The sequence below is a fragment of the Leiobunum rupestre genome, chromosome 3, assembly GCF_980474605.1.
Source record: "Leiobunum rupestre chromosome 3, qqLeiRupe1.1.hap1, whole genome shotgun sequence".
NCBI lineage: Eukaryota > Metazoa > Arthropoda > Arachnida > Opiliones > Sclerosomatidae > Leiobunum > Leiobunum rupestre.
The window spans coordinates 47,184,646-47,198,669 of NC_143386.1; the positions used below are offsets into that span (position 1 = coordinate 47,184,646).

Here is a 14,024-nt window from a genome sequence, read left to right on the forward strand (position 1 = left end):
TCAAAAATAAATAAATAAATTTGGTAGAATGAACTTCCATATTTGTGATGGATTAACGAATATGAAATATCTGCTACCGTATTTAGCAAACGCTACTGGTGATTGGCGCTAGTTACTTTAAAAACAAGTTGTATCACACGTTAGTGGACGATATTTAGATTTAGTTTCTTTCCAGTGAGGGTTCCTCCTAGCTTGATGATTCGTTCGAAGAAGATTGAGCTAAGCAACTTTGTGGAAAAACTCCTATCGTAAAATACTGGAAAGCAGATTTGACAGAGTGTGAAATGGGAATCTGAAATGAAGTTACCGCTCCCACAATTATTATCCACAATTTACGAAACTATTAGCCAGGTTAAGCCCGTGCTGGAAAAGGCCTAAATAATACACGTTCCATTTTCACATTTACTAGCGCGGGTTTAACCTTTTTAATAATTAGTTCCACAAAATAAATAAATAGGAATGCACTCCATAAATTGATTAAGTCTAAGAGATTCATTCTCATATTGATTACAAATAAACAAACATTTAAAGTTAAGCCCTTATTATAAAGGTTCGATTTTAATGCTTTTAATAATACTAGATGGCGTTTATTCAAACGTTTTGGTGATAATGGAATAAATGCTAACTTATTTATTACCAAAACTAATTTGAACACTATTTAAATTTAAAGCAAGTGGCGGCTCTATCATTGCCATCTGTATTATGAAAAGGCCCCTGTTATTAGATATGGCCATAATTCTTCGAAAACCACGACTTTACTGGAGAGCGTGGTGCCATCTATTTATGGCAAGGAAGCTAAAATTTAAAATAGCCAAACGATAACGTCGTCAGAGAGCCATAGTAGAATATTATAGTTAGACAACTTATACTCTACTTAGTGGACTTAAACCTAAACTATATATCCCATGTAAAATATTGTTTATAATTGCTGTAATATATGTTATTGACCCATTTACAAACAATCTAATTAACGCGAGGGGTACCTATAAGTACCGCTTTTTGGATTTTGACACTAGCGACATCTATTGAAAAAAGAGCTACTTCAAGTCGAGCCGCCACTTGATTTAAGCTATTGTTCATATAGTGACATATTAAGGCTCAGCAAAAACATGACGTTCTGTTAACAGGTGAAAAGTTTCGTTTATTTCAATAAGCACTATTCATTCACAATGTCAGTACACTACAGTAACTTGCAGGTCCTGGCTCTCTGAAATATTTATTTTGGGCGATTTCCTTGAAGATGTTTTATTTAAGCGCCATAAAAAGTCCTTACGCTACCGGCTACCAAACGCTATACAGCGTCTGCTAATACACTACCTATTTAGTTATCGACGACAACCAAAAGAGGGGGTAGCGATAGCCAGGCCCGTCTCTACCTAATTGGAGGCCCCTGGGCAAAGCTATGGGCGATCTCTTGTATCTCCACCCAAGTTTCTAACTCCCAGTGCGAAGTCCATCGTCGCTCTAATCACGGACATTCAATATACAGGACGAGTCACTTAATGGAGTCGCCCATGTTTTTTATTCTCGCCTTACTTGTCCCAAAATCTGGCAGTACTGAAACAAAATTTATCAGCTAAAAGGAGAGACGATGTAAACAAACAAAATGGCGGAGCCGAGTGTTATTTAGGCGAGCTTTAGCCTTTTACTATTGTCTTGAAAATGTTTCATTATTTTGTTGATAAGTTAATCCCAGATACGTTTAACAATGGGGAAAGCTAAAAGATGTGTTAATGGGAGCTGTAAAAATGACTCGCTTTTTATGAAGAGCAAGGAAAAAGTTTTTTTGTACCATTTTCAAAACCTACGAAATCATTTAGGTAAAGAATGGATCGCCAGGTAGAAACAGGTATGGTGGTGATAAAATAAACCATTTATAAGAGATTGTTGTGCAATTTTTTTAAATTAGTTTGCGTATGAATGCTCCACAATAACACACATTTGGTAATAGTAGGAATGGTTTCTCCGGGATTTGTTAGAAAATGAGCCCTAGGCTTAGACTTTTTCGTTGCGATCTCTTTACTTTTTTTAACACTCGTTCCTCTCCTTTCAAATTATTTGCTTCGCCGAGTAATAATCTTTTCTTTACTAATTTATTATTAGGATAATTTATTTTAAATTCTAAAATTAATATATCTTCATTTGTTTGCTTCCAAAGAGATAAGGCAAAGCGAGCAAAGTAGACGACTTTTACATGCGCTTTCAAAATCGTGACGTCACGGTTTGTTTACATCGACTCTCTTTGCGCGAAAAGTATGCGCTAAGACGTGGGACGTTTCGCTGCGAAGTTTTCAATTCAGTCGTCCTGTATATTGAATGTCCGTGCTCTAATCTACAACTATCGGTTCAAATAGTTTCACTTGTCCTACTAAAGAAGAAGCTTATTCTGAATTTAAAAACAAAAGTCTTTATTCGTTTTAGATTTACCCTGTCTATAGACGCGACTAAATACGAAGTTTATGATTTTCGAGCAACGTTAAAAACATTTTTTTGATTAAAATTTCTTTTGCATTTCAAAATTTGAAAATTGGGGCCCTCCAGAATCTTGGGGCCCTCCAGAATCTTGGGGCCCTAGGGCAGTGCCCTTTTTGCCCAATGGGAAAGACGGCACTGGCGATAGCTTTCGGTAGCGAATATGGTAAGACTTTGAGTAATTACAGGGTGACAATTCCTCCTTTATTTTATAATTTTTCCTATATTTCAATGATTTCCTTTATTTAACCGAGTTTCGCGTTTTTTGTTTGCTCGAAGTACTATTGGTACGAGTAATTAGTAAGTTTTTAAATTTCTTCAAATTTGTTTAGGATTTAACTATATTTTCCCCTTTTATTATGGACTAATCTACTTTTTCGCGTATTTTATCATCCTTCTCACAGTCCATAGGTGGTTTCTTCCAACTTGAATTAGGAATATCATCGTCTGCTTATTAATCTGACTTCACTGACAAGGAGACATCCCGAAGTGTAACCCACCGATTTTGTTCAAACTCGGGGGATTGGTAGACCTTCATGTAACTTGAAAAATTCTAAAGGGAATTTATTCAATGGGCAACCGTTTTGCCATGGCAACGAAAAATGTTTTTGACAACAACAAATGGAAATTTTCCCATTGAAAATAACATGGGATTCTGACCGATTCCTAGGACCCCCTGTGAAAAATTTGAACAAATATCAAAATTTCGAAAATGCCAAAAATTGAGAAAATAGATAAAAATTGCCAAAAAAAACATCAAAATTGATCAACTTTTGATCAATTTGAGGTCAAAATCCAAGGTTATTTTCAATGGGAAAATTTAATATTTGGTGTTGTCAAAAACATTTTTCGTTGCCATGGCAAAACGGTTGCCCATTGAATAAATTCCTTTAATATTTTTCATGATACATGAAGGTCTACCAATCCCCCGAGTTTGAACAAAATCGGTGGATTACACTTCGGGATGTCTCCTTGTGAGGCTTAGCTTTGCCTCTTATATTAAAACAAATTTAAATTTTAGATAATACTCCTATATGCTCCTATATTATCAAAGAAAATACTCCTATATTTTCCTATAAATCGACCGTTGAATTTCCAATATTCCTATACATGTTTTGGGGTTTTTCAGTGGTCACCCTGTAATTAAAATTGGTCTAATGGTTGGAGTTAATCGTTAATTCTGTCCTATACCATAATGAAAGAACCAAAAAATAAATTCAACTTCAAATGTGACTAAATTAAGCCAAAGATCGTGAGAAATGGAGCTCAGCCGAATATGATTTACTGGATTGGGGTATAATGAAGGCTAACCTCAACCTTTGACACCTCGTATAACAATCCAGACCCAAATTGGTCGCGAGTGTAATCCAATAAACTCATTAGCCCGCAAAACCAACTCATCCGTAGACCAAACAAGCTTCACGCTAGCTTTAACGACCTAATGAATTAATTATGCTATAAACAAGACGGGCAAAAGTAACGCTACACTCAACGCTCTTGCGCTCTCATTTTTTTTCAAGGGCTCGATCTTGGCATAGTTGTAGAAAAATGTTTTTTTGGCAGTGGCCTAGAAATTTGCCGGCTGTAGAAAAGAAGGCCCTCTAGCGGTGAACTCGATTCCGAATTTTGTATAACGGATGTACAATTAAGAACTTCAAAAGGCATTCAAGCCTGGTTTTAAAACGGAACCAGGAAAATTTGTTTTAAAATATATATATATATTTTTCGCTTTGTAACCGAAAGGAGGACTAGATTAGGCGTAATTTTAACGGGATTAACGTATCCGTTTCGGAAAACGTTTAGCTATTAGTTCCAGATCGTTTTATGTACTACAAGTGTATTTTCTACTATCAGAAGTATATAGGATGTCTGCTACTATTTTAAGAACTATATTTTGAATATAATTTAGTAGAAATATATATTATATCTATATTTATATCCCTATATTATGTTAATCGTTGGGCACATGTATTATTTTTCAAAATTCTTTCGAAAAAATAGTGCGGGGCAAAATACGTCTTACCATGAATTTTGGGTCTTACTGAAATATATCGGAAAATACGGTTTATAAATAAAAATAATAATAGCAGTGTATATTTATAGATTTAACATCGTTATGCGTAATAATACCAGCAGTAACTGTTAAAGCGTGAGTCGGTGTACCCATCCGCCGTTTGTCGGGCAAATTACGCCCATTAGAAACTATCTGGAGTATGCCAAGGTTCACGTTTCATTTGGGATGGATACTTTTCTCCTAGAGTCCTATGAGATATATAATTTACTTTTGCTAATATTTTATCACGTAGCATTTTTAAACAAAGCTTTATTTTTAATTTTGTAGAAATTATTTTCTAGATTAACTGAATACTGTAAAATTTAGTATTTAAATCAAAATACGAAAAAGTTTTTTTTACAAGTTCATTCCTTGCCATTTTTATTGAAACAGTAAAAAAATCACAATACGTTTATTATTATTTTTTTTTTCAATCTTGCGCGGTATGAAAACTATATACAAAATTTCGAACTGTTTATATTTTGGGTATTTTTTAAAATCCAAATCATTTTGATTTACACATGGTTTAAGCCTTTGAAAATTAATTATTTCCAAAGATTGTATCGAAGGGAATTTTACAAAAAACAACGACATTTTCACTTACGAAAAACGACATTTATAAATCCAAATTTATTACTTTTTAAAACGTATAAATAAAAATAACCGATTATAAGATAAAATTTTAAAATGCGGGGAAATACCTAACCTAGAAATAATATTCGTATAGACCTAATTATTACAGTTTCATACTTCCAAGATCTACAGTACAGTTATTACGATTATTTACCTTCGAAAGAAAAATATTTTAAAAAATTTTAAATAAACATGACGACGAGTGAAATTGGGAAATAAATAGAATAATAAACCTTAATAATTTAAAAAAAATTATAATAATATTATAATGATAAGGCAAGACAGGGGAGTATATGTTTTCAGAAAACCATATTTTTTTCTGTTTCATCGGAGTCGTGTGAAATAAATTAAAACGTTCTCTCAACCTCACGTCCAAATACAGTTCGAGATGAACTTCAGCAGCGCGGTTGGGAATTCGGCGAACGTTACAAATACCACAGTTTCGCTAATTACCGGCGCTGGTAATTAAATTAGTAATTACGGAATTATTAAACAATTCCAATTAGTTTATATTAAGTAGTTTGTATTAAAAAAAGTGTCGTTTTCACTGCGCTACTGGCACGGCCACTTTCACAAACTCCGCGTTATCGTAAGAGATGATATTCTCCGGAGACGCGTCGCAACTTTTCCCCGTTAGATGGCGTACCCTGAGGAACAAGAAAGCGGCCACCAAGGAGGATACGATCAGCAACAGCAAAAGGATGATCAAACCAGCGACGAAGCCGGGTAAGGACATGCAAATGGCGGACGCGTCGAATTCGGAAGGTGTGGCGAAGACATCGACCGTGGTTTGGTTTTCCGTACCGGTGGGCAGCGTGAAAGCCACGTCTCCCGGAGCCACAACCTGGATCACTCTTTGGGTTTGGATGTCGGTGACGTCTTGCAATTGACGCCTCTTCCTCTTGCTGAGGTCTAAGGACCTCGGGGCGCCTACGCCACCGGCAACGGCGAAACCGGGGTCGTGGACGCTGACGTCACCCTTCTTCTCGTCAGTCTCATCCGATTCTTCCTCCTCCTTGGGTGAGGACTCGTCCGGTAATTGGTCTCCTTGCCGGTTGTAGAAGTGGCCCGGATATTGAGGTCCTTTGCCGGGCTTAAGTCCGTCTCTGATATGAACGCTCTGGTCGGTATTGCTAGAGGTATCTGTGGTTGAATCTTCCTTATCTTGGAATACCGGTTTGTTTTCGGAGTAGGACGTCGCGGGTTCCCTGGGCGCGGGTAAGTAGTCGCCGCCCAAGAGACCAGTCGCGGCGCCGTGATGGTGGTCAATCAAATGATCACCCTCGCATTTCGGTTGAGGACATTCGTAGCGGCATACTTGAATGACGCATTGGAAGTGGACATTCATTGAGTCGGGGAATTTGAAGGCTTGGAAGTAAGCGTACGAGACGACGGAGGCGGAGGCACCGAAGTTCTTGACCTTCTGGAATCGGCTCATGATCTTGGGTCGGACGACGCAGCCGTACTCGTCGACTAGTTGGATGGGCTGGTGCTTACCGTCGTGGGCGATGCAGTTGCGTACCATCATGTCGAATTTATTCTCTTCGTCTTTAATGGCTAATACCATGGTCATAGTTTGTCCGATTTTGACGATGCCGGACACCTCGCTGGCCCATGGTCCTTTTCCGACTTGTACTTGCATCCAGCATTGGATATTGTCTCCCAGAAAGTTAGCGGTGACGGCGTCCAACATGTCGACGTTGAAAGGTCGAAAAGTCACCGCCTTCTCGTAGAAATCGTACCAGGTACAACGCAATCTTCGAGCTTGATCCCAGATCTCTTGCACCTGAGGATCATACTGGACTATGACCGTATTCTCGATAAACAACCCCGAGGTTTGTTCCGGATGGTTATATCCGCTTTGTTGGCTACTGGTCATTCCGCATCCGCCCAGGAAAATATCGAAGTTGGCTACCAAGTGACCGGTACCGGCGGGTAGATGGACGCAACTAGGATCGCTGTAGTGACCCTTACTGAAGATCATGCCGTAAAAAGGACGGTCAAACTCCACGTTAACCTTCATGTGGTTCTTTTCGCATTTTACGTTCAAGCTCTTCACTTGGGGCATGTCTGGTCTTCCCGATGGCCAAGCTTCCTGGTCAGCGACGCCAGGAACTCCGGCTACCGACGGTACCGGAGCCGCGCCGGCCGCGAGGTGATGTCCTCCGTGGACAGGGGCGGCGTTAGGGTAGTTACCATCGTGACCAGGTGGCGGGGGCTGAAATACGGCCCGATGTTCGGCTGGTAAATTCACCGATTCCTCTTGCTGTAGGTCCTGGTTACTGTCTATTTCTTTGGCGTAGCGGCTCTGTAAGAAATAAAAATAAAAACGAGTTAGGTAAAAAAAAAACACGGTTACAATTCAATCTAGACGAGAAAACCAGTTATAGCTTAGACGATATACATCATAAAGGTGAAAATTATGACATTCATGGCCCATCCAGAGTCGAGGGGCCCCAGCGCGCTAAAAGGAGGTCGTACTGACGAAGATGTTCCGAGGCGTTACCTCTGCCGGGAATCGACTGGAGTTGGAGCGACGAAAGATCCAGTATCATCGAGTTTTGGGGAAGACAAATACATAGATTCCCGGTGATGATGTATTCCAGCTTTAGGTGGTTTCCGAGGGGCCCCCCACGCGAATCGCTCGGCCAATTTCGCGGTGGATCAGCAGACAAAATTAATTGATAAAAGTGAAACGTTAATTTGTGTTCGGGATGTTTCACAGCGGCTTTTAGACGCGTTTTATCTGGAATTTCGGATTAGTAGATCACCCCGTTTGTTAATGGAAATTTATTGGTACAATGACGTTTCCCGAGGGCATGGTTTCATTTCATTTCGGAGTTTAAATTATAGATTTTTAATTCTAGCCTACATTTTATTTATTTTTAGTTATTCCGGTCTCGTAGTAAGAAGAATGATTTAAGGTTACCTAATTTGTAATAGAATAAATTTTTATAGAATGTGGTTTAATTTAATATGTTGTAATATTAGATACAATTAGGTTTCTGCTTTATAAATCTGTATCATTTTTAAACATGATTTAAGGTTACCTAATTTGTAATATAATTAATTTATGTAGAATGTGGTTTTATTTAATGTTGTAATAGTAGATACAATTAGGTTTCTGTATTTTTAAACATGATTTACGGTTACCTAATTTGAAATAGAAGAAATTTATGTAGAATTTGGTTTTATTTAGTAAGTGTTAATAGTACATACAATTAGTTTTCTGCATTATAAGTCTGTAATATTTTGAAACATGATTTACAGTTACCTAATTTGTAATAGAATTAATTTATATAGAATGTGGTTCTATTTAGTAGGTTTCGAGGGTGTTTTAGGGGTTCGTTACTAATTAAAATTACTCCGTAAAATCTAGAAATTAACATAATGTCTATGGATAAAAGCATAAATTTAACCCATAAAAATTTTATCCCAAATTCTAAAACTATAAAATATTTTTGTGAGGAAATGTAAATACGATCATATTGGGAGTAATTAAATTTGAAACAATTTACAGAAAATATCGACCGAATGTTTATTAAAGTTTATAAACACCACCAATATCCCACTATTTGACTTTCCGTAGCTACGCAACGCGTTTTGAAATTTTTAATGTTTAAGCTCCAAATAGGGTGAAACCAGTCTATCACTGGAAATTCTGGATATTTAAATTCCATTTTAATTTGTTTTTGACTCGAAGATCTGTTTGGTCCGAGTGTCGCGTTTTAAATTTATCCTCGAAGACCTATTGATCCTAGTATTTCGTCAGTTTTATAATTACTTTAAATTGGTTTATGTGACTTTTTTGCGTAATTTAACTGAATTAAAGGGACTATAACCTCTAACGGAAGACCTCGACAAATGTAGGTATTACCTTCGCCGAAAATATCAAACGCCATAAGAGATGGACGACAATATTGGAACCATTTCGAAGGGGCTACAGTAATAATTACAGTTATATTCCCTTCGTACTGGGACTAATTAAATTGTAAACAATATATTGAATAGATCGACAGAATATTAATTAAATTAATAAAACCCTATTATCAAAATATCATAAAAATAAAGCGCTTTATAATTTTTTTAATTTCCGAAAGCGTACTACACCAAGAATGTATGATAATCCCTCCACGTGAATACTGTCTTCGACCCACCTTAAGTACCTAATTAAAATCTCTATTAAGCGAACGGTAGCTACAAAACCATCACTTAAAAATCAATCTAGCCTTTAGGCCTTAAATTCCCCATTAACCCATAAGGGTTATCGAAATCCCCGATGACAGCCATCTTCGAAATTAATCAATTTAAAATATAATTATACCCGAGTGAGGTCAACCAACGGCATTACCGCGTTACTGGTTATAAATAACACGCTAATCCATTACATCGGTATAAGCTCTATTTGTAGACGATTCACCCCAATTCAAGTTGGTAGTGACGATCACGCAACGACTAACGCGCCGAAACAATAGCGAATCACGCCTGCCAATCGCGTTGAAAGGCTGTGTTCGCGACACTTTCAGCTTGAATTGAGATGGATCGAGGAGAATTTTACCCTATAATAAAACACGAAGAAAAATAACAGTTAAATGTAATAATTTATTCGCGTGGCGGCCATGGGTCTACGCTAGTGTAAGAGAGCGGAACAGAATCACTGGTTAATATTTTAAAAACGTCCAGCGGGGGAAAACGGTTCGAATTCCCAACACAGAGACGGTTCTTGTGCCAGGGTTGCCTCTCTACGAGTAGAACAAAATGTGGAAGCAGATATTCGAGAAAAAGGGTGGGTAAAGAATGATAGAGGTTTAATGAAAGCCTTGTACCCGCTTCTTTCTCCGCCCCCACCCCATCCCCTTCCCCGGCTCCAGCGTCATTCATTACGTAAAAAGGATTGCTAGGGTGGGTACACCGCCCAAAGGCATCTGCCTCTAATATCGAAAACCCGGAAGAGAAGATCGACTTTCAAAAACGCGGCAGAAATTATATTTAGGATTTTTATATTGTGATATTGTGGTCATAATATCAATATATTATATGCCATAATGTATTGTAATATAATATAATATGCTATAAAGTAATATAATATAATATGCTATAAAGTAATATAATATAATATGCTATAAAGTAATATAATATAATATGCTATAAAGTAATATAATATAATATGCTATAAAGTAATATAATATAATATGCTATAGTGTAATGTTATATAATAAAATATAATAGCATTTATTTAGTTTTCTTTTTGAGCCATTGTTTAGAAAAATTCAAAAAAAAAAGAAAAAAAAATATAATATGATATAATGTAATATAATATAATATGCTATATTGTAATGTAATGTAATGTAATATAATATAATATGCTATAATGTAATGTAATATAATATTCCATAATGTAATATAATATAATATGCTATAATGTAATGTAATATAATATTCCATAATGTAATATAATATAATATAATATAATATACTATAATTTAATATAATATAATATGCTATACTATAATTTAGTATAATATAATATGCTATACTATAATTTAGTATAATATAATATGCTATACTATAATTTAATATATAATATAATATGCTATACTATAATTTAATATAATATAATATAATATGCTATACTATAATTTAATATAATATAATATAATATGCTATACTATAATTTAATATAATATAATATAATATAATATGCTGTAATGTAATGTAATATAATATGCTATAATGTAATGGAATCTAATATGCTATTATGAAATGTAATATAATATGCTATAATGTAATGTAATATAATATTCTATAATATAATATAATATAATATAATATGCTATAATGTAATATAAAATAATATAATATAAAAAGCTATATGATAAAATGTAATATAATATGCTATAATATAATATAATATAATATAATATAATATAATATGCTATAATGCAATATAAAATGCTACATGATATAATGCAATATAATATAATATATTATGCTATACTGTAAATATAACATAATATAATATGCTATAATTTAATATAACATAATATAACATAATATGCTATAATATAATATAGCATTATATAATATGCTTTAACATAACATAATATAAAATGCTTTAACCTAACATAATATAAAATGCTATAATATAACATAATAAAATATACTATAATATACTATAATATAACATAATATAATGTGCTATAATGTAACATAGTAAAATATGGAATAATATATAATAGTCAATTATTTATAGTTTAAGTGTTTTTGAATGTAATATTTCATTAATATAATAATGTTAATAGTTAATTAAATTAGAAGTTGCTAATTAAAAGTTAAATTTTACTAAATGCTTTTAAATATATCAAGTTGAAATTGTTTAAATACTTTATTTAAAATCTTTAAATTATAAACTGATTAATGCGAATTAAAGAGGGTTTATAAACTACTAATTTATAAGTAATTCTATTTTACACTTATTATAGTATTTTTACGTTTCAATCTAGCAAATAAAGTTATAGACTTTATCTATTTCTAGTGCAAGATTGTCTAATCATTTTTTTAAATCTTCGAAATATTAACTGAAGTCTGTGTATTATAGAATATTTAAAAGCTATTAAATTAGATCTAATTAAATTTTACAATTATTACCCTATTTTTACATCTTAAACTAGGCAATATAATAATATTCTTAACCTATTTTTAGTTTAAAATTGCCTAATGAATTTATTTAAAATATTTAAAATATAAACTGAAATCTCCCGTTTATAAAATATTTTAAGACTTTAAAACTAATTAAACTGTACTCTAATTATAGTAAATATATTTATAAACATTTCGTACTAGTCAATGTAATTAAAGCCTTAGACTATTTCTCCTAAACACAGCAATTTCCAGAATTTAATAATATCAAAATTTATCCCAATAAATATCAAAATTCAATTTTCCACCGATAAATAAATCACATTTTAACGTCCCTTCAAGCCTTAGTGAAAGCTATAGATTGAGAAAATTCCCATATAATAAATTATAATAAATTGGATGGCAAAAAATGAAAACATTGATAAATTGGGCGATATTATAACTGTCATTTTTCCCAATTGAATTAAACTTTGAAGAAAAATTATCTTTAAAGATAACGGCTTAAAACGACTTTTTTTCGTCGCTTTATATAAAAAAAAAAACAATTTGAACTCCGGGCACGTCTAACGGAAAAATAGAAAATAAAAATGCTTATCTTCGAAATTAAAATATATATCCCTCCACGTGTGTATAAAATCTTAACTCGACCGTATAAAGTACATAAATCAGCGAAGCGTTCGGAAATCTAAGTTAAAAAATCATTCGGTATTTTTTCTCTCTGTACGAGAAAAACTAGATTAAATTTAATGTTGCTGACATAAATTAAATGATGCAAATAATGTATATCGGGATATGTATTCCTTAAGTAACAGATCAACGAATTTATAAATCGCGATATAAAAATCATAGTTTTCCTTAATTAAAAACTAAGTCAAGTTTTAGTCCTTTAATTTATGTTTTCTTTTTATATATCTATTTATGTTTGTTTTTTTTTGTTTTTTTTTTAAGGAAGCAACGCTTCTTCTAAAGGGTTAATTTTAATAGACCGTTCACGTTTCACGTCACGACCATTTTTGTTTTGTTTTAAAATTAGTTTATTTTAATTTAAAAAAAGGTTTCGGGAAGTATAAAGTCTTAATTATTAAGACCACCATAAATTCAGCGAAAGTGAGATGGTATAATTAAAATTATGAAAATTAGATGTTTTGTTACCTTAGTATAAAGAGGGGGGCGTTTTTGGGCCAATTAAATTGTTATTTTTAAACTCTGGATGGTTTAGTTAGTAAAGTAACACTATATTAAAATAATATAAAACTTGTGTCAAAAGTGACATTTCAGGAAACGTTTTGAAACCATCTAAGCTTGAATGCAAAAACAAAAGCGAGTAAATAATACCAACCTGAATGACAAGAGTTGAAATGAACAAAATCCGAAGAACACGTCGTAGAATCATGGCACTGAAGAATTAAACGGTTTGATCTAAAAAAATATAAAAATAATTAATGTTTAAGTAATACATAATAAAATAAAAAGGCCTATTTAATTTTTTATAATAAAAAGGCCTATTTAATTTTATAATAAAAAGGCCTATTTAATTTTATAATAAAAAGGTCTATTTAATTTTATAATAAAAAGGCCTATTTAATTTTTTAATAAAAAGGCCTATTTAATTTTTTTTTGTTTCTAAAGAATACAATTCGAATAGATCTTTTTAAATCGATGATTTTTTTATTTTCTTTCCTGTTGTAAGAGGAATAAAAAGTTTTTTCTTGATTTTTTTTCTTATGTAATCAAGTCGAGGCCGTATTTGGTACAATGTCAAGGTTGTTTAGCCGGTTTTGATTTTTTTACGTTTTTCCTCTTTTGAAATGGATAATCGGATATAGTTCTTAGAACTTTTAGAAAAAAACATCCTTCGGAAAAAAATTGATATTTCCACCGGCGTTTTTTAAGTTTTTTTACTCTTTAAATATTTCGTTTCACTTAGTTCACTAAAAATTATCATTGATTAAAGATTTTTATTTAAATAGCATGCATTGATTTTATATTTATGAAAGTTTATTTTTTACGATAGAATTTTGCATATTCCCCCAAAATATATTTTTTTACGAATAAATTTTGCATATTCCCCTAAAATATATTTTTTTACGAATAAATTTAGTAAATTCCCAAAAAATCTATTTTTTACGAATAAATTTAGTATATTTTCCTAAAATACTTTTTTTACGAATAAATTGGTATATTCTCTTAAAATCCATTTTTTACGAATAAATTTAATATATTTCCT

General features: G+C 32.9%; 1 protein-coding gene across 1 annotated transcript; it reads right to left on the reverse strand.

Annotated features, from left to right (window-relative positions):
• Positions 1-5,144: 5,144 nt before the first annotated feature.
• Positions 5,145-13,218, reverse strand: dyl (transmembrane protein dusky-like). Its single transcript, XM_090168470.1, has 2 exons — positions 13,137-13,218; positions 5,145-7,466 (listed from the first exon to the last, which is right to left on the reverse strand). Exons 1-2 carry the CDS (start codon positions 13,188-13,190, stop codon positions 5,703-5,705), a joined length of 1,818 nt encoding a protein of 605 aa, XP_090024596.1. The 5' UTR covers positions 13,191-13,218; the 3' UTR covers positions 5,145-5,702.
• Between the last annotated feature and the right edge of the window lie 806 nt (positions 13,219-14,024).